Source organism: Moschus berezovskii, chromosome 22, assembly GCF_049115385.1.
Source record: "Moschus berezovskii isolate FMDL1 chromosome 22, NW_MosBer_1.0, whole genome shotgun sequence".
Classification (NCBI taxonomy): domain Eukaryota; kingdom Metazoa; phylum Chordata; class Mammalia; order Artiodactyla; family Moschidae; genus Moschus; species Moschus berezovskii.
This window is the reverse complement of record NC_142481.1, coordinates 50,648,706-50,671,554: the sequence shown is the minus strand read 5'-3', so window position 1 is coordinate 50,671,554 and position 22,849 is coordinate 50,648,706. Positions and strand designations below refer to the sequence as shown.

The window sequence follows — 22,849 nt, the reverse complement described above, 5'->3', positions numbered from 1 at the left end:
TGACCTCTCCTGGCCCCACCTCCCATTCCAACCCTGCAGTGTGGCCAGTGTTGTTGGTGAGGGGCCCACGTGCCACCACTGCCTGCTGCTCCGTGGGACCGGGGACATTGGGTTGGGCACACGGGCCACCCTGAGCTGAGCCGGGTCACAGAAATTTGCCGGGCGACGGGGCGGGCCGCCTCAGGGTTCTTGGAGAGCCGTGAAGGCCAGAGTCCTGGGCACAGTCCAGATGTTGTGGACAGTCTGGTGCCTTTTGAAACTGAACACAACTGAGTTATTTCAAGTTTCAAGCATTAAGTAGGCAAACCAAAGAGAACAGGGACCTGCTTCCTTTTAAACTGGTTTTTTAAACTGGGTTTTAAGTGAGTGTGGATTCCATGGGGCCTTACCCCGGTCCCCTCCCCTCTGTCCCACCCCCTGCCCAGCCCCGTCCCTGGCCTCCACCCTGTCTGGGCGCACAGACAACCCCTGGCGGATGCAGCCTGCCGCTGGAACGTAGTGCTGGCGCATCCGCCGTCTTCCCCCTCGCTGGGTGGGTACATAGGCTACTCACGGGGCGGCAGCTCTCCTGCTATTCCTGGTGTGCGGGGGCTTGCGGTGCGGGGTGAGGGGGGAGAAGGGGGTGCTCGTTCTAAACATAGACTGCAGCCTGGAGGGAGGTGGCGGGAAGGAGGGAGAGACGATGGAAAATCAACTCTTCAAGAGACTTGGGTTTCTAATGAGCGGGAGAGCATGTGGGTTGCCATGGCAACTAGGGTGTGCCTCCCCCCACCCCCTTGATCATGGCCCTTCTCTCTGGGCTTGCCTGGCTCAGACCGCAGGTGGGCTTGTCAACGCACCAGCTGTACCAGCAGGGCCCTACCTGCAGAGGCCTTGGTGTTCTCACCTGCGAAACGGGGAGAGGGGATGTTGCTGGCAGCCTCGACATACCTTTACAAACAGTCCTGAAATGAACAACAAACCCACCCTCACTGTTAATAACCAAAGTGCAGATTCAAACTACAAGGGTAAAATATTGTTTCACCTGTCAGCTTGGGAAGGAAAACATAGAAGGGTCCCACTGAATTGGAGATGCGGGAAGCGGGCAGCCACACATCTGGAAACGTGTCCTGAAGGTGGATTTGTGTGTCAATACCAAAGGCACAAGGATGTCACTGGCCTTTGATTTGTAAAACAAACTGAGAGTAGAGGGCAGCCTACCCATCTGTCTGTGGGGCAGGCCCAATGTGTTTGGCACAAAAAACCACGAAAGAGAACAAGACAGACCTGCGTTTGCTGGTGTGGAACAATCGCCAAGACACAGTGGAAGGCGAAAACAACGGAAGAGGCAAGAGGCAGAACCGAGTCGGGGGCAGGGCTGATGCCGGTGTCCAGACTTCCTAGCGTGGCAGCCTGTGTCGTCCATGCCCTACAGGCTTCAGAAACTGTGTGGAAAACCATGGGGAACTCGTTCGTCAAAATGTGTGTGACATGTGACAGGCAAAAGCAAGTCTCAGGAAATAGTATGTGGAGTGTGACCCCAGGCGTATTCAAACAAGCATTCCTGTACGTGCAGGTTTCCCGCGCTATCCAAAAGCAGAACACGTGTACGAACTCTCTCCGAAGCAAAGAAGTAGGACTTCAGTCCGTGGGGTCACAAAGAGGCGGACACAACTGAGCAACTAAACTGCAAGGACCTGGGGACGCCACCGGCTCTCAGATGCACAAGGAAGTCCAGGCAAATCACAGGGGCTTCCCGGGCAGCTCAGTGGTAGAGAATCTGCCTGCCAGTGCAGGAGACGTGGGATCGACCCCTGCTCCAGGAAGATCCCACGTGCCACGGAGCAACTAAGCCTGTGAGCCCCAACAACTGAAGCCCACGTGCCCTAGAGCCTGTGCTCCACAGCAGGAGAAGCCGTGGCAGTGAGAAGCCCTCCCACCCCAACTCGAGCGTGGCCCCTGCTCGCCGCAACTAGAGAAAAGCCCATGCAACAGACAAAGACCCAGCACAGCCAAAATAAAGAAATAAAATTATATTTTTTAAGAAAATGCCCCAGATTCTGGCAGAGGTCACAGTGCTGGTGGCTGATGCTGAGACTCTGGCTGTGACTCCCTGGGAAGGGGCTTGGCCCCTCCACCGCACAGCCAGCCCTGAACTCTGTTTTCGATTTTCCTCTCTTCTCATATGAACGATGGAAAACAGGGATGAACATAGGTTTTTCCTAAAAACAAAGTGGCATAAAGTGAACTTTGGAGAAGGAAGGGATCCCTTTATGTAGAAAGAGAGCTGGAAGGGTGTTGACCAGAGTTAACAGTGGTTACTATAGGGCAGAAAGTGAAGAGGAACTCAAAAGCCTCTTGATGAAAGTGAAAGAGGAGAGTGAAAAGGTTGGCTTGAAGCTTAACATTCAGAAAACAAAGATCATTGCATCTGGTCCCATCACTTCATGGGAAATAGATGGGGAAACAGTGGCAGCAGTGTCAAACTTTGTTTTTTTGGGCTCCAAAATCACTGTGGATGCTGATTGCAGCCATGAAATTAAAAGACGCTTACTCCTTGGAAGGAAAGTTATGACCAACCTAGATAGTATATTAAAAAGCAGAGACATTAGTTTGCCAACAAAGGTCCATCTAGTCAAGGCTATGGTTTTTCCCGTGGTCATGTATGGATGTGAGAGTTGGACTGTGAAGAAGGCTGATTGCCAAAGAATGGATGCTTTTGAACGGTGGTGTTGGAGAAGACTCTTGAGAGTCCCTTATACTGCAAGGAGATCCAACCAGTCCATTCTAAAGGAGATCAATCCTGGGTGTTCATTGGAAGGACTGATGCTAAAGCTGAAACTGCAATACTTTGGCCACCTCATGCGACGAGTTGACTCACTGGAAAAGACTCTGATGCTGGGAAAGGTTGGGGGCGAGAGGAGAAGGGACGACAGAGAATGAGATGGCTGGATGGCGTCACCGACTCTGTGGACATGAGTTTGAGTGAACTCCGGGAGTTGGTGATGGACAGGGAGGCCTGGCGTGCTGTGATTCATGGGGTCGCAGAGTTGGACACGACTGAGCGACTGAACTGAACTGAACTATAGGGCTGGGGGCTTCCTTGGTGGCTCAGGTGCTAAAGAATCCACCTGTAATGCAGGAGACTCGAGTTCCATCCCTGGGTCGGGAAGATCCCCTGGAGAAGGGAATGGCAACCCACCCTGGTATTCTTGCCTGGATAATCTCATGGACAGAGGAGCCTGGCGGGCTACAGTCCATGGGGTCACAAAGAATCGGACACGACAGAGCCACTGTCTGCTCAGCTCTGTGGAGCTGAGTAGATGGGGAGGGTGGAAGGGGAGTTTACACTCATCCTCCACAGTTTTTATTTAAACCTTTTTTTAAAAAAAGAACTCACATTTCTATATATACACATATGTGTGTAAGTCTCTGTGTGTGTGTGTATATATATATATATATATTTTTTTTTTTTTAATTTTAAAGACAGCATCCAGTCACAACAGCCCGGCACTGGAAGGTTTTAAACCTACATCTTCTGGGTTGGTCCCACTGCCCCGCTATGAGGCAGACCCTTGCCTTGGCCTCCCCAGCTTCTCCAGCACACGGCTTGTTCCCCTGCCCCGGGCCTTAGCCCTGGCTGCCACTTCATCCCAGGACTGTTTGCCTGGCCAGCTCCTTCCTCTCAGGCTTCGGGGAGGCCTGTGTCCACTCCAGAGTATGGCCAGCGCACACTGCTCCATGGACATGTCCAAACCAGCCTCCCCATCAGGCCGTCCACTCCCTCAGGGCAGGCCCTCCCCCTGTGCTCGGAGTCCCTGTGTCCCTACGTGTCCAGCGCGTGGCGGTCAGCCCACCTGGAGCGAGGGGACGAGCGAGCCCTGCTCTTCCAGGCGGTGTCTGGCGGTGACGGATCCCTGTCGTGGGAGGGCGTGTCTGCGTCTGGGTTGAGTTTTATACCCTCCTCTCTGCCGTTTCCTCTTTCATTCCAGGAGGGTAGTTTTCTAGTGTTGGGTGTATTTTTTTTAATTTATTTTTAATTGGAGGATAATTGCTTTACAGTATTGTGTTGGTTTCTGTCATCCACAGAGTTTGTTGTATTTCCTAACTCAGAGAGGAACTGTCCAAAGCAAAGGAAGTTCAGAAGTGGCCAGGCACCATGGAGAGCAGGAAGGGGGCTGCAGCGTGGCCCTGCCCCCCAGTCTCCCACCCCCTCAGCTGCACCCAGTTCAAACAAAGCCGCCCTTCCCCTGCTAGCGCCAGCCCTTAATTCCTCCCCAGAGAAATACTTCCATCAAAACAACTACAGAACAGCAGGCTGCCTGCTGCCTGAGCCTGGGAACGGGCATGAGGGCTAATGGGCATGAGATTTCTTAGTGGTACTGAAAATGTAAAATCCGGTTATGGTGACAGTTACAGGACTCTAAGTACCCTGAATATCATTGAACTGTACTGTTAAATAGGAGAAATTATTATGTCATAATTATGATATGTAAATTACACCACAGTGCAAACCTCTTCTATGAAAAAGCCACTAATAAGGAAAACTGAGCTGTGTGCCATCTATGCCCTGTCTCAGGAACCTTTACCGAGATCCCACAGGATCACTGTTTGAGACCCAGAGAGGCATAACGTGCCCCAGGTGGAGAAGGAGGTGGATGGAGCCTGGATGCCAACACTCACCCCCGTCATACCTTCTTGAGAGTTGATGGGGATCCTGGGAAACCTAGGTTGCTCTCAGAGGGGCAAGTGAAGTGGGGGTCACTTTCTGGGAGTTATTTTGGCCTGAGATCAAAGGTTCCAGAGAAGTGGAGAATTAATACCCTGTAGTGACTGTAGCCTGGAGAATCCCAGGGGTGGGGGAGCCTGGTGAGCTGACGTCTGTGGGGTCGCACAGAGTCAGACACGACTGAAGTGACTTAGCAGCAGCAGCAGTGACTGTAGGACTATACTTATCTGTAGGACAGTGACTGCAGCCACAAAATTAAAAGACGTTCCTTGGAAGAAAAGTTTTGAAAAACCTAGATAACATATTAAAAAGCAGAGCCATCACTTTGCTGGCAAAAGTCTGTATAGTCAGAGCTATGGTTTCTCCAGTTGTCACGTATGGATGTGAGAGTTGGACTATAAAGAGGGCTGAGTGTCGAATAATTGATGCTTTCAAATTGTGGTGTCAGAGAAGACTCTTGAGAATCTCTTGGACAGCAAGGCAATCCAACTAGTCAATCCTGAAGGTAATCAATCCTGAATATTCATTGGAAGGACTGATGCTGAATCTGAAGTTGAAATACTTCGGCCACGTGATATGAAGAGCCAACTCATTGGAGAAGACCCTAATGCTTGGAAAGACTGAAGACAGGAGGAGAAGGAGGCGACAGAGGATGAGGTGGTTGGATGGCATCACCAACTGGATGGACATGAGTTTGAACAAACTCTGGGAGACAGTGACGGACAGGGAAACCTGGGGTGCTGCAGCCCATGGTATCACAGAGAGTCGGACGTGACTGGACAATGACAACAATACCTTGCCGTAGGTTAGACGGTGGATCCCAGAAGACTTGTCCAGCTGGAACCTTAGACCATGCCCTTATTTGGAAGAAGGGTTTTTGCAGATATAATTAAAGATCTTGACGTGGGATCATTCTGGCTTAGGGTGGCCCAAATCCAATGATGAGTGTCTTTCTAAGAGGCAGACAAGGAGAGATGCAGACACAGGAAGAGGCCACAGGAGGATGGAGGCAGAGACCAGCACAGCCCCACGACAGGGACTGCCGGGGACCACCAGCCCTGCAGGAACCGGGAGGGAGGCCTTGAACAGCCTCTCCCAGGGCTTCGGGGGTGTGGACTTAATAGGTTTCTCTTTCAAGCCTCCAGTTGGTGGTCACTTGTTACCGCAGCCCCAGGAGCTCCTACAGACCCCGAGGCTGCTCGCCGGGAGGGGTCTCAGTGTCAGAGCCAACCTCAGGTCCTCCCCTGCCCCCTCTCGTCTTAGCACTGGGGCCAGACGTCCTCTGTGTGGCACCTTGACCCCCATCTGGTCTGCGCTTTGCGAGTCAGCCTCGCTGGACCTGCCGGTGCACTGGACAGCAGTTCCTTCATTACTTTGTGTTCTCTTTTCTCTTCCTTTGAAGGTTTTTTTAATAGAAAAAAAGAGGTGGAGGGGGAAGTGGGGAAATATGGCAGGAGGAAGAGAGGCCAGCTGTCGCGGTTTGATCCAGAATGTTCCCTGGTTTTCTGGGCTGCTTGTCTTAGACGTTCTAACTGGGTCTGACCAGATGAAATACCCATTTCAGGGCCTCAGGTGGGATTCAGGCAGTACAGACCCTTACCAATTTCCTGGCTCCAGTAGAAAACGCCATTAAAATAGCTGCAATAAGGGACTTGTTTTATTCTGGTTTGGTTTTTTGTTTGCTTTTGTTTTTGGCTGCACTGAGTTGCAGCATGTGGGACCTAGTTCCCCAAACGGGAATTGAACCCAGGCCCCCCATATTGGGAGCGTGGAGTCTTAACCACTGCACAACCAAGGAAGTCCCAGCTACTGTCCTTTTTTGACTTGAATCATCTTTGAAAATCCTGCTGGTCTCCTGCCTTACTTGCATGGATGGATGGACAGGGGCTCAAATGACAGGTTTATTCCTTCCCAGTCCTGGAGGCCAGACGTCTGACATTGTCTGACATTGGGCAGGCTGGTTTTGGGGTCCTCTCTCCCTGGCATGTAGACTGCTGCCTCTTCCCTGTGACCTCATGTGGTCTCTCTTCTTAAACTGATCATCAGGGTTTAAGGGTTTAAACTGGATCAGGGCCCACCCAAGTGACCTCATTTTAACTCAATGACCTCAGTAAAGACTCAAGGCTGCCCGGGTTAGAGCTTCAACGTGTGTATTTGGTGGAACACAAGTCAGCGTACACGTGTTCTCAATGTCTGCAACATACAAGCATTCTCTGTAATGAACCTGGCCGTGGGGGCGGAGAGCCACGCCTGCCCTGAGGGTGATGCTGGGTGTGTCCTTCACCTCAGTTTTCTCTCTCCCCTGTGAACTGGGTCATGTGGGGATTTGACGCCCCCCCACCATGGTGCTCACCACAGCCTGGCTCCTGTCTGGCATCGTCGGAGTCGCCATCGGGCAGCTGGCTCTGGTCGGCACCTCTCCTAGCGAAGAAGCCTCCATTCTCCACTTTCTGCCCCATCTCTGCTCCTCTGTGGCCCGAAGGTGTGGACAGAGAGAGACAACACGAGGGCAGTCCTGAATGGGGAGCCAGCGAGCCGCTGACGAGGCCACACGAGGTGTCGGGAGTCTGGTCCTCCCCTGACCTATCCCACGCTCCCTGGGCTCTGCACCACCCCTCCACCCCTGGGGCCCCAAGTCGTCTTGTCTGTGAGATGGGGGCTTTGCCGACCTCAGGGGGGCCATGGGGCTGAAGGGAGGGTGGCCACAGCTTACGGCAGCTTGAAGTGGGATCTGAGTTCCCTGACGGGGAATTGAACTCGGGCCCTGGAGGTGAGCTCGCCAAATCCTAGCCACTAGACCACCAGAGACTGGCGGCTAGAAGTGGGTCTCCAGGTCTTCTCTTCTTTGAAGAAAACGTTCAGCAAAGAGAAGGAAAATTTGTGAAATAAGTAGAATGATTATTAGAAGTAAAACATGCAGAGGACATGTGGGCAGGCTCAGGGAGTCTTGCACTTTTGGAGATGGTTTAAATGCTCACACGGTGGGCAGTTTCCAGGTGTTCTCTGGCCAATCATCTCGCATTGTCTGGCTTCATGTCCATACTGGATCTGACCCAGTGCCCTCCCAGATACGTGCATCTTTTACCCAAGATGGATTCCAGTGCCAGGGTTTCTGGGAGGTTGGCGGGACATACTTTGCTCTGACACCCCTCCCTCCTCTGATCTCCGCACATGTGTAGTCTGGGAGATCTCCTTGATTCTGAGAATGAGAAATATGTGGCCTCCTTCAGTTCAGTTCAGTTCAGTCACTCAGTTGTGTCCGATGCTTTGTGACCCCATGAATCGCAGCACGCCCAGGCCTCCCTGTCCATCACCAACTCCCAGAGTTCATCCAAACTCACGTCCATCGAGTCGGTGATGCCATCCAGCCATCTCATCTTCTGTCGTCCCCTTCTCCTCCTGCCCCCAATCCCGCAGCATCAGGGTGTTTTCCAATGAGTCAACTCTTTGCATGAGGTGGCCAAAGTATTGGAGTTTCAGCTTTAGCATCAGTCCTTCCAGTGAACACCCAGGACTGATCTCCTTTAGGATGGACTGCTTGGATCTCCTTGCAGTCCAAGGGACTCTCAAGAATCGTCTCCAACACCACAGTTCAAAAGCATCAATTCTTTGGCACTCAGCCTTCTTCACAGTCCAACTCTCACATCCCTACATGACCACTGGAAAAACCATAGCCTTGACTAGACGGACCTTTGTTGGCAAATTAATGTCTCTGCTTTTTAATATGCTGTCTAGGTTGGTCATAACTTTCCTTCTAGGGAGTAAACGTCTTTTAATTTCATGGCTGCAATCAGCATCTGCAGTGATTTTGGAGCCCAAAAAATTAAAGTCTGACACTGTCTCCACTGTTTCCCCATCTATTTCCCATGAAGTGATGGGACCAGATGCCATGATCTTAGTTTTCTGAATGTTGAGCTTTAAGCCAACTTTTTCACTCTCCTCTTTCACTTTCATCAAGAGATTTTTTAGTTCCTCTTCACTTTCTGCCATAAGGGTGGTGTCATCTGCATATCTGAGGTTATTGATATTTCTCCCGGCAGTCTAGATTCCAGCTTGTGCTTCTTCCAGCCCAGCGTTCCTCATGATGTACTCTGCATAGAAGTTAAATAAGCAGGGTGACAATATAGAGCCTTGATGTACTCCTTTTCCTATTTGGAACCAGTCTGTTTTTCCATGTCCAGTTCTAACTGTTGCTTCGCGGCCTCCTTACATTTACTGAAACAGGGCCCAGCTCCTCCCTTCTGCCTTACCGTTACCTTGAAGTGTCAGAAGGAGATGACGCCCAGCTGCTCAGGGGCCTGACTGCTCCACCCTGTCTCCTGGTGACACAGTGTGGGGGCCCCTCTGCTGTGTCTGCCCACTCGGGGCTCAGGGCTCACCCACTTGCCTTTAGCCTGGTCGGCCTGGGGGAGCATCCATGCCTGAAACTGCACTCTCGCTGGCATGCACACGGCCTTGCACATTTCCATCTATAGGGATGCACCGCTCCTCGGCTAGAAACCCTTAGCAAGGGCCTAACGGTGAGAAGGCAAAGGGTTACTGCACTGGCCCTGCCTGCGAAAGGAAGGCTTGTGTGCCTCTGTCTCCCCTTCTTTCTCCCCTCGACTCTGCCTTGCCTACCAGCCTCTCTTCAAGGGAACTAAGCCCTGGATTCTGCCCTTAGAGACACCCACACTCCTCAGGCCATGTGCAGGTGGGAACAGATACAGGTCTGGCTCTGCCCTCCTGCAGGCAGGGGCCAACAGTTAGAAAGAAGAGATCCTGTGGCCGGGGGGCCGGCGGGGCTGGGGTGGAGGGACAGTGGAGCACCTGCCCTTTCTCTACCCCCTGTCTCCAGCCTGGCATCCCACCCGCCAGGGTGGGCTGAGTGGTGCCCCTGAGAAGTCACGTCCACCTGCAGACACCCTGGAGACCCAGCGCAGCCCTCTTTGGGGAAACAGATCGACCAGAATGAGGGTCTGGAGACGTAGTCATCCTAGATAGGGGTGGTTTGAGTCCAAGGACAGCGCCCTTACAGAGGTCGGGGGAGGGGATGCCATACACTGAGAAGACAGCCCGTGAAGGCAGTCATGGAGGGACATGGATCGGCCTCAGTTAAACTGTTATAAAACCGGAGGGAGGAGGTGGTGGTAACGAGGTCAGATGCCGTCTGCAGGGAGACCTGCTGGGAGGACAGTGTAAGGCCAGAGGGCAGGGGCTGTGGGGATGAGACACGGAAGTGGAGCTCGGTAACGGCCTTGTGCAGTGAGGGCAGAGCCCTGGGTTGTCGGGCAGGCAGTCAGGGCCTCAATCCTTCTTTCTTGGACCCAAGAACACCTCTGGGCCCGTGGAGGAGCCCTTGGCACCAAGGGCCTCATGCTCAGCTCCACCATCCCGGCTGGAATCACATGTGGGTGGGCTCCAGAGGCTCCTGGGGGCACTCAAGAAGGCCTTCAGGAGGAGGAGTGGGGTGGGTGGGGGGTGGGTGGGAGCCCTAACACCTGGCTTCCGTTTGGTGCCTTCCCCCAGAATGTGCTCAAGGCACATCTCCACCTCTGAAAGATGGTCCTTCACTGGCTGGAGAAGTGTGTGTACCTGTCCCAGCCCTGGGCCCCAGAGCGTGCCCAGCCAGGTGAAGAGAACGTGACTCCTCAACTGGGCGGAATCAGCGAAGGTCGTGGAAGCCCAGATCCCTGTGCCTCAGTCTCCTGACTGGTCAGTGAGGAGTGACCCACATGCCGACCTCAGGGTTGTCACGGGCATGGAACCCAGCGGCTGCCAGGGTCAACAGGGTTCACGACAGTGTGTAGAGGACCACGGACCCCTGGGCGTCCCCACACGTACACAGCAGGCGCTCAACAAGTGCTGAACTGAATCTGGGCATGAGAAAGTCAAGCCTGGACTTGGGGAGGGGGGCTGGTGGCCATGAGTGGGACCACACACCTCCTCCTGAGCAGATGGTGAGCTGGGGGGCCCGGGGCAGCCCTGGAGGGTGGGCACGCCTCAGTCTGGGGTGTGGGAACATGTTGAACCAGTTCACTGTGGTGTCAGCCGGGAGCAGAGGGCTGGCTGCAAACAAGTTCAGGTTCTCAGGCCCGCCCTGACCTGCTGAGTCAGACACTTGGAGGGGCTTGGCCATTTGGGGTTTTATCACAGCCCCCCTCAAATAAGGTGACATTCCCAGTTCCCAGATGGACAGAGCTTGGGGAGACACAGGCAGGTCACTGCACACCCCACCCATCTGTCCTTCCCTCTGATGCACCTATGGCCTTGTCTTGTGCAGCCCTGTGTTTGGGAGGTGGTGACTCCCTGGTTGGCAGGAACGCCCGGCCCTCTTCTCTGGGAGCTGGGGTGCAGGGGGCAGAGGTGCAGTGCACCAGGTGGAGCTGCCAGGGGGTGGGGACCCAGGACTCCCCAGCCGGCTCACGGCACCGGCCTGACCCCTGCTTAGCGTCCCCAGAGGGCAGGTCCCCATGGGGGCCGTCACCTCGCTCCAGCCGAGAGCCCTGTATGTCTCACTTCCGGGGAACCTTCGCGATGCCTTGGGAGGTTTCTTCTCTATTAAATGCAGTTGCTTGATTTAATTTTATTTTAAGGTTGCCACAGCGTGTTCTTTTTATATACGTGTGAACGTATATGTGTAAATATACGTATGATGTTGGGGGATTAACGTCCATGTCTTTTTACTAAGCAAAGCTGCAGGAACCAGACCGTGGCCCCTCTGGGATGTCTCCATCCCTCCCTCTAGGGGGGGTGTGTGTGTGTTCCTGAGCAGGAGGTGGGACCAGCGGGATCTCCTCTCTGGGAGCCTCCAGTTGAGGGGGTGTTTACCAAGTACACCATGAAGGGGACTGGATATGGCCACCACGCTGGCCTTGAGGCCAGGCCATCCCAGGCCAAGGTGGTCGTCTGAGGGTGGGGACCCAGCTCCCGCAGTCCAGCCGGGCCTCCCAGGAGGCTGGGCAGGAGGTGCTTGTTCTCAGTTCCATGGGCTCAGAATAAACAGGGAAACAGCCCGTCATGCTTGGCCTGATGAAAGCTGGGCCTCCATCAGCCTCTTGGATGAGCCCGCCCCGGAGCTGCTGTCGTGTCTGAGCCATGTGTGCCTCGGGACAGAGGGGATGGCACATGTGTGTTTACACAGGATGTGTGTGCAGAGGTGCGCTAGATGACGCCTGTTGGCCTGACCTTTGGGGGGATTTGCACTGAGTTCTTCGAAGTGGGCACTGATCCAGTAAGGCTCACGTCATTCCTCTAATGATGAGCCAGCAACCCCGCTAGTTCACAGTGCTCAAACCCTCCTCGATTTCACATCCCCCCATGGCCCGCAGCCTGGCCCTGCCTCTGCCCTAGGGGCCTGCCCTGCCCGCCCTCCCCCGTGGTCCTGTTCCTGCCACCCCATCCCTGGGGAGGGGCGGGGGGGGTGGGTCTGGGCTGCAGCATCGGCATTTGTCACAGTGAGTGTGGGGACCTGCCGTTAGCGGGCGTCAGGGGATGCTCCCTGGAGGGTGGGGGAGGGGTGTCGACTTGGAGTCACCAAACCTACACGGACGCGCACTGTTCCCTCCAAGCCCACAGTGCTGGTCTCTGGGTCATTCCAGCCTTCCACATTTAGTGCTGAACTCAGCCTGTGTGGCTTCCCATCCTGCATTGAGGAAGCCTGGAAGCCAAGAAGCTTCCTCCAGGCCCAGAGCCCAGGCTGGCCACCTCTCTCCTGAGCCAAGGCTTTGATTCTGTCTGGCAAACCCCTGAATATAATCAGTGCTGTTTCAAGCCTGCCTTGGGCCCTGGGGAGCTCAGAGTCCTTCCACGGCCCAAGCCCTCCAGCACCCTCTCTGTGCTCACCCCACGTCCTTCCTTTCTCCTGACCCTAAAATACCCTGCTGTCAGTTCATGCATCAGCCTGCTCAGCATGGAAAGAATTCAGCAAGAGGCAAAGTCATAGATAGGGCTTCCCAGGTGGCACTAGTGGTAAAGAACCCACCTGACAATGTAGGAGACATAAGAGATTCGGGTTCCATCCCTGGATCAAGAAGATGCCCTGGAGGAAGGCCTGGCAACCCACTCCAGTATTCTTGCCTGGAGAATCCCCATGGACAGAGGAGCCTGGTGGGCTACAGTCCATGGGGTCACAAAGAGTCAGACACGACTGAAACGACTTAGCACACGCACACAAGCATACAACGTCGTAGATAAGAAGCGACTTATTAGAATAGGATGCTTGTGAGGCTTACAGGCGGGTGAGCGAGAAGGTGAGCTACAATTCTATAATCAAGGGAAAACTGGGGAGGAGAAAAAGACCACCTTCTTCCTCGTTCTTGAGTAGACGTCAGGCTTCCATCATCAACTTCTCCTCCAGGTTGGGCAGGGGAGTCTTCTTGTCCCTGCATGGTCAATCCAGGACTGTTGTGGGGCTCTGGAAATGAGCGAAAAGGCAGGAGCATATGCTAAAAATGGGAAATCATCCCAGGTTTCAGTATCATGTCACCTTTTCCTTATATTTTTGTTTTTAACGAACACGCCCTAGTAATCAGTAACTACCTGAACTCCTGGGCAGGGTGCAGGTCTCGTGCCACCACCGTCCTTCTGTTTGGGGGTATGTCTTGTGCTCCTATTGCATGGTTTTGTGGTTAAGCAAACCTGCTCTCTGGAGTGACATGAACATACAGGGTCTCCCACACTTTTTTCTCTACTTCCAACCCCCAGTGGGATTAACGATTTAATCACCTACCTTGTCCCTGTCACTCTTAGGGCTTCGAGACACCCGCTCCGATGACAGGTACCCCTGGAGACACACGAGCCCTGTCCCCACCCTCAGCCTCCTGGACCTCCTGTCCTTGCAGCCTCCTCGCTTGAGGCGCTTCCACTGCTAGGCTCATGACCCAGACACATTTGCTTCTCAGGGTTCCATTGTCTGTGACAGGAGCACACTCACCCTGGGGGCCAGGCCCGTCCCGACGTCACATCTGAGGGCCTTCAGGAGGCTCAGAGTGGATGTCACCGGCTTGGGGGACACTCGTTAGCCAGGTGATGACCCCAGGTCCCCAGGAGTAGGGACAGCACAGTGTGGCGGGGGTGCTCCACTCAGACCCCAGGAGCAGCCCTGGGACTCGCCCCGCCACCCCACTCGGGAGGGGATCAGCGTCTCCACGCAGCGATGGGAGGGGCTGAACTGAGGCTCAGACCCCTGCTGCTGGGCTGGGGGTGCAGGTGGGAGTGACTGCCCTGGGGAGGGGGCTGTTTGGGGGTGGTGGGAAGGTCCTGGCACTGGACAGGGGTGGTGGCTGTGGGGCCTGTGGACGTGCCGGACGCCCCTGCCCCGTGACCTCCCAGGCGGTGCCCGTTGTGACGTGCGTCTTCCTCGGTCAACTCAAACACGCATGAAACATCCACAGCGGGCAACCCTGCTGACCACCGAGGACGAGTGCGGGGGCTCTGGGGAAGACGGGGGTGACTGATGGGGGAACGGGGTCTTTGGGGGTGGGTAGAAGGCTCTAAGATTGACTGCAGTGGTTGTAGTACAGCTCCACAAATGGACTGAAACCACCAAATTGTACTCCTCAGATGGGTGAGTTATGTATGTATATATTATGTATATATAGTCACTATTCGGAGAAGGCGATGGCACCCCACTCCAGTACTCTTGCCTGAAAAATCCCATGGCTGGAGGAGCCAGGTGGGCTACAGTCCATGGGGTCGCGAGGAGTTGGACATGAGAGCACCTTCACTTTCTTCACTTTCACTTAACTATATATATGTATACAGACACTATCAACTATACAAACACACACACACTATTATATAGACACACACTATCACAGATACACAGTATTATACACACACACACTGCTACAGACATATACACACATGTGCACACATGTATATATTGTGCAGACACACACTGTTACATACATGTTGTTGTTTAGTCACTAAGTCATGTCCGACTTGTTTGTGACCCCAAGGATTGTAGCCAGCCAGGCTCCTCTAAGCATGGGATTTTCCGGGCAAGAATACTGGAGTGGATTGCATTTCCTTCTCCAGGGGCTCTTCCCACCCGAGAGATTGAACCCACGTCTCCTGCACTGGCAGGCAGATCCTTTACCACTGATCCACCAGGGAAGCCCTTTTATATATACGCATATGCTTTATATTTATACACACACACACTATTATAGATATACAAACAATTATACATATCCACACACTATCATAGATATCCTATCACAGGCACACACTACAGTATATGCATGCACACTATTATAGACACACAATTATATATACACACACCATTAAATGATACACTAACATAGTATACACACACTAACGTATATACACAGACACTATTGTATAGACACACACACTATTGTATAGACACATTATTGTATACATGTGTGTGTGGAGGTGTGCTCAGTTGTGTCCGACTCTTTGTGACCCCAGAGACTGTAGCCCACCAGGCTCCTCTGTCCGTGGGATTCTCCAGATAAGAATACTGCAGTGGGTTGCATTTCCTCCTCCAGGGGATCTTCTCAACCCAGGGATTCAACCTCATCTCTTGCATCTCCTGCATGGGCAGGCAGATTCTTTACCACTGCACTACTTACTATATAGACACACACACACGTGCTATTGTATATGAACACACACTTATATGTACACACACTGATATATATATTCACACACTGCTTTATGTATATAGACGCTATTATATATATTATATATATACACACTCTGAGTTATATCTCAATAAAGTATTACTACAAAAGCCAGTGCCTGGAACATTCTGGAGAAGCCGCAGCATCAGCTGAGACGAGCCCCGGCCCACAGGCAGGTTCCACGGGAGCTGGCGTCCTGCCCCGACCACAGCCCTCTCAGCTACGGGAGCTGCCTTGCAGGAACCGGGTCACACCATCGGTCCGGGACAAGCGTGTGTGGGACTGTGGGCCCCTGCTGGGGGGAAGGAGGAAGCAGGTGGAACTCTTCGAGTGCAATTTCAGGGTGCCCTGGTCTCCAGGCCGGGGTGTCCGTGTAGGGGTCGCTCACCGGGTCCCACGCGGCAGATGGACAGAGAAGGACAGGGAGACAAGGTGGGGAACTGGCTTACCCGACAGGACCCCTGCAGCCGAAAACCCTGCCTCAGTTCTTTCCCCTCTGTCCCCAGGGCTCTGGCCCCGAGATGGGCCTGGACAGCCGGGGCCTCATAGTGGCCCTCACCGGGTCTGACGCGACCCTGCCGGTTCTCAAAGCGCACACGGGCCTCGGCCAGCCATACCCCCATCAGGGGCCGCAGACATGCCTTGTGCTTTCAGGGGTGCAGGTGGGGGACGCCACGCGGGAGCCCGTGGGCTGCAGCCACGGCTTATCAACTGATGACGACCGATGAGCTGCATGTTCGTAATTGGTGCCACGTTACTGGCTCTGCCGCCCCCCCGAGCTTCCTGCCCCTCGTCTGTCATGATGACAAGCACAGGTTCCCCGAGGGATCGTCCACAGGGCGCTGCTTCTCCGCTTCCACTCCGAGGGGCCCACACTGAGGGAGGCTGTCTTTCCCCATTGTTCAGAAACCGTGAGAAGGGAAGAATTTCCCCAACACTGCGCTTCTACGGTTAATTCTGTCTTAGCAGCCTGCTCCCAGGTTAGGCGGCGGGCTGGAGGGCAGGGGGAGCCTGGAGGCGGTGCTGTGGGTCCTGCACTCCTGCTCACGTGATGCCGGGCACACTCTTTGTGTGCGTCACACCCTGTTTTCTTCTTGTAAACTCGTCCTGGTTAGCACATGGCTTACAAGGAGTGAGGGGTCTCCAGGTGGAGCCCTTGGAGCAGGTCCCTTGGCCGCTGAGGGGTGTGTGGCCAGGCTGCTCAGAGCGCTCCGGGGAAGGGAGGAGGCCCCTTGGAGGGTAGGCTGCAATCGTCTCGGGGGACTGGCATTTGGGAAGCAGGCCCCTGGAGCCAGGACAGGAGGCAGGAAGAAGTGGAACCCAGAGGCAGGTGAGACCCTCCATCTGGGTGACCCAGCCCTGCTCCCAGCATGTCTCATGCGGACTCAGCTGGGGAGCGACAGGTCCAAGTGTTGGGCCGGAGGCTGTCCTGCTGTAAGTTTCTGGGCCGTACATCAAACTTGTTTGGAGTCGTGGCTCCTGTGTCCACCCTGGGGTGTGAGGTCCCCACGCTGGGCCTGTGCCCCTACACGAGAGCAGTGCCATCACCACGGAGAGCCATCTCCTTGAGTGCTAAGGGGAGTCGGGCGTCGCCTTCTCACAGCTTCTGGAGACCATGGCTCCCACCCACTTGGGGAGGTTTCCTCAGACCCCCTGGGTGCATCTCCTCCACGTCCACAGGGTTGGCAGCACCAGCCTGCTGTGGCACTCTGGTGGCCGAGACAGGGTCTGGGGGGAAGAAATGCTGGGCTGGGGGCCAGGGGCCAGCAAACCCATCCTGGCCTGTGTCCTGGGAGCAGGAGCTACGCAGCTCTTGGCTCAGCTGGGTTGAGTGAGGCCCCTTCACACGGGGTGGGACAGAGGCTAAGCGGTTGCCTGGGGCAGGTCAGAGCTGGTGAGCAGGCAGGCCACACTCCTTGGGCCTGGCACCCTCTCTGTGCCAGGCTGGCGGGTCCTGCCCCTTCCTGCTCCAAGCCGGCCACCTGGAGCATGGCCCACTCGGCGCGCTGGTGGAGGTGGCATCAGTTCAGTTCAGTCGATCAGTCATGTCCGGCTCTTTGTGACCCCGTGGGCTGCAGCATGCCAGGCTTCCCTGTCCATCAGGGAATAGCCACCACCAGAACCCCCGTCTCTGGTCTGGGCCACACTGAGCACCGGCCCACCCCTGGAGGCTGAGACGAGTCAGCCAGGGGTCTAGTCTGTGGTCAGGACCCGGGAGGAGGGACACTCCCCAGGCAGGACTGGGCTCATCCCAGGCCAGGTTCCGCTCTCGAGTGTGGCCTGCCCCGTGCCGCAGCAGCTGGAAGGCACCGAGGCCCTGGTGGGGCTGTGCAGGCGGGCGAAGTGTCAGGCGCCCTGTCCTGGCCCATCCTGTGCCCTCACCGGCCTCCCGTCTCCCCCGCCCAGGACTTCCCACTCCCGGGCCAAGGCGGAGGCAGCCCTCACCGCGGCCCAGAAGGCCCAGGAGGAGGCGCGCATCGCCCGGATCACTGCCAAAGAGTTCTCCCCTTCCTTCCAGCACCGGGAAAATGGTGAGTCCGTGCGCCAGGGTCCCTGGATGCCTCCCACGGGTTGTGCCCCAGAGCCCCCTGCCAACCCACTGCATCCCTCCTGCCTGCCTCTCCCCCAAGATTCCAGTGTGCTCCATGCCCCCCTGGGCTGTCCTAAAACTCTGTCCCTGCTCTGCCCAACCAGGTGGCTGCCCGCCACACAGAAACTGGCCATTGTGGCCCCTGGCCTGCTCTTCAGTCCACATTTAAACATTAGCAGCCACACATGACCGAGCTGGTGGCTGAGCTGGTCAATGAAGCTCGGAGACACTCAGGGGGTGCCCACCTGTCCTCTCGGAGCGGGGAGCGGATGAAAGGCGTTAGAAGCCCCTTGAGTCAGCCAGAACCGAGACCCTTCTCCCTTCTCGGGAGCAGGGGGGTGACTAGTCCGAGGGTCTGCAGAGGCCGAGGTCCTGGCAGCCCACCCGCTACCCTCCTCACGCAGCTCAGGATCACTCCTCTAGACGCACGTTTCCCAGAGCGACTGGAAGGCTCTTGAGGTGCTGGGGTCGGATCTGTCCTGGGACCACCCTCTGGAGCTCTGCTCTCAGCCCTGCCTTCGCAGCAGCCTGGAGAACCCCAGGACCCAGGATGGGGGCAGGGGCAGTGGGACTGTCACTTAACCTCCACGTTCTGCCTTGCGGAAAGTCACCCAGCACAAGACATTCTGTCCTCAGCAGGAACGCATGGGGGTGCAGCCTGGGTCACCTCTGCAGCTGGGAACCACCCCCATCATCCTGATCCGGTCACCCTCAAAAGTGCCCACAGATGGGGATGGGGGTCTCCTCAGGGCTTTGAGAACACTGTCCTCCCACTTTCTCTGCCCCCCACCCGCTGGCAGGCAGTGAGTGCCGCCTGGCCCAATCCTGGTTGCCTCCGTCCTCAGGCGAGACTGGGCCTGAGCACAGAACGCCGAGTAACCTGCCCGCCGGCACCTGTCTCCTCCCCACCGCAGGGCTCGAGTACCAGAGGCCGAAGCATCAGCTTTCGAGCGACGACATCGAGGTGACCTCCACGGGGACGCCCCCGCAGCAGGAGAGCCCCGAGCTGTACCGCAAGGGCACCACCCCCTCGGACCTGACCCCAGACGACAGCCCCCTGCAGAGCTTCCCCGCCAGCCCCACGGCCACCCCACCCCCAGCCCCCGCCGCGAGGAACAAGATGGCCCACTTCTCCCGGCAGGTCTCGGTGGACGAGGAGCGGGGCGGGGACATCCAGATGCTGCTGGAGGGCCGGGGAGGGGACTACGCCCGCAACAGCTGGGCCGAGGAGAAGGCCGGGGGCTCCCGCGGCGTCCGCAGCGGCGCCCTCCGCAGCGGCCAGCCGGCGGATGACTTCCGCACCCGGGGCTCGGGCCACAAGCAGTCCGGCAACCCCAAGCCCCGGGAGCGGCGGACGGAGTCCCCCACCACGTTCTCCTGGACTTCCCACCACCGGGCCTGCAACCCCGGCCCCGGGGGCCCCAAGCTGCTGGAGCTGGACGAGGAGAAGCTGAGCAACTACGAGATGGAGATGAAGCCCCTGCTGAGGATGGACTCGTACGCACAGGACGTGCACCCCCCGAAAAGACGCTACAGCAAGGGGGGCGCCGGCCGGGGCCCGGGGGAGGACCACCGCGCCGAAGACCGGGCCTTCGGGGCCCAGAGACTGCGGTCCAAGTCCCAGAACAAGGAGCACGCCAGGCCAGCCCCCTGTGCGGAGCCCGCAGTGCAGAGGCTGGAGAGCCTGAGGTTGGGGGACCGGGGGGAGCCGCGGCTGCTGCGCTGGGACTTGACCTTCTCCCCGCCCCAGAGGTCCTCGCCCGTGGCTCTGGAGTCTGACGATGAGAACGGGGATGAGCTCAAGGCCAGCATGGTGAGTGGGCACCAGCCGTGGGGCGGGGTCAGGGGTGGGGGGTGGGCGGCGAGAGCCCGACCCCGCCCATCCAGCTCTCCCCCTCAGGAAGGACCTTCCCCGGCAGGAAGCCCACCTATCAGGATGACTGAACTGCCTCTGACAGGTCTAAGTGAGGTTTACTCCCCCAAGGCCATCTTTCCAGCAAAAGCGCTTGGGTGATTCTGAAGGCTCCCCCAAAAGAAATGGGCAGCCTGGGACGCCCCCCTTGCCCAGACCTTCCTCCAGCTTTCTCGGACCTCTCCCCCTCATGTCCTCACCTCTAAGGAAAGTTGTGTCCTGAAGGGAAACCCAGAGGCCAGACAGAGCAGGCGGGACACATGCGTGCCCTCTCCCACGTGGGTGAGATGGACACAGTGCCTCAGGCCAGTGGGATCAGATACGCGGGGCAGGGCTGTGACCCAGGTTCCTCAGGCCCATCGGGGGTGGGGTGCCTCCTGCTCAGCTGTGAGGTCCACGTTGTCTCGTACACGCCCGCCATGGAGGGCAGGTGGTTTGGAGGAGAGGACAGAGGCCTGGATCAGACAGAGCGCTGGGGCTCTTGCACCCTGGAGGGACTCCCCAGGTCCCTTGCTCCCCCCACCCCTGGCTCCCACCTGGAAGCAGACACTCCCTGCTTCCTCGATCACATGGCAGCAGGCAGGACCCATGAAATTTCTCTGACCACACCCCAGCGGCTGACGGATGCCGTGTGTGACCAACCCTCAGGGCCCCTCGCAGCGTGCTCAGCCCCTAGCAGCCACTGTGAGCCTGTGTCCGAGTGGAGGGCTCTCCTGAGACGCCCACCCTCTCTGAACCCAGGCGGTCTTTGTGGACCGAGCGCCCAGCTCTCTTCCCGAAACGCGTGCAGTGTGTGTGCAGGTGCACGCGGTTAGTTTAGGAAGCCGAGCAACGGGCAGGGTGGGAGATGCAGGAAGGGCTTTCTATTTAGCCCCAAAACCGTGCTCCTGCTTTAAAAACCTCTTAAAGCGCATCTTGGGTGCTTTAAGACAAAGCTACTTACAGGAGCAGCACCACTGCCAAACCCTTAGCCGCTCTGTTCATCCCTGTACAGCTCTGGGGCCTGCAGAGGATTGAGGATGGAGGGTCCAGGGAGGGAAGGGCTGGGGTCCGCATGCCCTGGTGGGCTTCATGCCCCAGGATTGCACAGGGGGCTCCCGGCGGTTGCACACCACAAGCCTGTGGAGAGGACTGGGAGAGCTCCGCCCTCCCTGGGTTGGGGCCACACTTGGGTGGAGGGGCTGCTTCTGAAGCCTGGTTGTGCAGAGCTGGAGGCAGCGACACCGTAGGCCAGGGGGAGACCCGGGGCAGGAGAGGTGCAGGCCTGAAGGGCTTCAGAGTCCAAACTTGGACACTCATGGGAGCCTCAGACTGGTTCCTCAGCTATCCATGTCTGTCCCCAGCAGCCCCCGGGAACCCCTAGTTTGGCTTAGGAGGAGGGGAACGGCTGCGGGCTCACCTCACCTTTTCTCCTTCTGTTCCAGGGCTCCGCGCCGATCCTGGTTGCCATGGTGATCTTGCTAAACATCGGAGTCGCCATTTTGTTTATTAACTTTTTCATCTGAGGAGATTGTCACGTTCGCAAAAAACAGTTGGGGTACAAATGGGGGACGTTTCAAAGTGAAACAACAAAAGGGAAGGCTCGTCGCTCGGACACCCAACGACAACTTCCGAGTCTTTTCACAGAACCACACGATTGGGTATTACTCACAGTTTGCCTTTTTTTCTGGGTAATGTTTTTTGGATTTTAGCCACAGTTCCTTGCTTGTATAACACTATGCTGTGTGGCATGGCAGAAGGAGGCCAGCACGCCGACCCTCCAGCTTGATGTGGAAAGAAAAGGGATCCCGGCAAGTCCGCGGCAAAAAAATAAATCGTCGCCATCATCATCATCATACTCCATCTGGGACGTGGAGGGGGCAGCCTGGGCGGAGGATCGGATGGTCCAGCCGTGGGGAGGCGGGGCGGGGCAGGGGCCAGGGCTGGGACAGGCCACACACAGGGAGTCCGGGAACCCTGCGTTCCTGTTCTGGGCGAGCGGGTGACAGGCATGGGCATCCCCCTGGGCCTTGTTCAGTCTCAGACCTCTGCTGCACACCCGGGGCGGGGGGCAGACACCTGCCCTCTCTCCTGCCCATGAAGCCATCACACCCCGGCCCCTAGCCCTGCCCCACGGCCCTCCTCGCGAGGCCGCCTCCCCACACCGTCTTACAGCAAGTCCTTATTTTTCTGTCTCTCCCTCCCCCACCAACCCAGGCCCCCAGGGCTGCTGTGCAGTGGGCGTCCAGGGCACTGGCACTGGGGACAGGAGGGGGAGCACTGTGGTTGGGGATGGTGCGGGGGGAGACCTCGCGGGGACAGCCTGCCGTTGGGCCCGGGCCCCAGCACGTGGCGTTCGTGCACTGCGGGCTGTCCAGGCTCCTGCTGAGGTCCACAATCCGGTTGGCCCCCACGCCACGTGGTCCTCTCTGGCTCTCTGAGCCCGTGGTCTCCACATTCTCTTCCTGCTCCTGCCTCCACTGCCCTGGCAGACACGCGTTTTGCTCCAACATGCCTCATGTGCTCTTGGGGGCTGGTTGGGTCCCAGGACAGGAATGTGGTCACAACCCAGAGGGGGCTTGACAGCTCCTGAGCAGTCATGACATATCCACCTCCAGAATATGCAACGTACTTATTTCAGCCCCACAAGACCAGGTTCTGGTGTGTCTGCCGCCAGCGCTGTCCACTGTCCAAACTAAACACCAAGGTCCCAGACCGTCTGGGTGCCCGCCCGGCGGGCCGCGTGCGTGAATGCGTGTGTGGGGCCCGCGCTCAGCCTGGGAAGGCCCGGGGCTCGGCGCCCGTGGGCTCTGCTTGCTCTGCTTCTGTTCAGCTGTCTCTCTGCTACGTTTTGAGCAGATTTCTTTACTACACTGCACTGGATTGCTATATTTTTAACCAGAAATAAACTAAAGATTAGAGCATGTTCCAGTTAAATTCAGTTCTTTTTTTTTTTTTCTGTTACAGACTCACCCCCTGTTCCTTTTCCCAGTTGGGTTGAGTTTGGGGGTCTTCTTCCGGGGAGTAGG

At 56.6% G+C, this 22,849-nt stretch overlaps 1 protein-coding gene across 1 annotated transcript in view; it reads left to right on the top strand.

The window, feature by feature from the left end:
- Nucleotides 1-21,670, top strand: part of JPH3 (junctophilin 3) — a 74,488-nt gene extending 52,818 nt beyond the window's left edge. Inside the window, exons 3-5 of the mRNA XM_055411135.2 lie at nt 17,746-17,870; nt 18,844-19,742; nt 21,266-21,670. Of these exons, the coding sequence (XP_055267110.2) occupies nt 17,746-17,870; nt 18,844-19,742; nt 21,266-21,346 (1,105 nt within the window). The 3' untranslated portion in view covers nt 21,347-21,670. The remainder of the gene's footprint in view (nt 1-17,745; nt 17,871-18,843; nt 19,743-21,265) is intronic.
- The last annotated feature ends 1,179 nt before the right edge of the window (nt 21,671-22,849 follow it).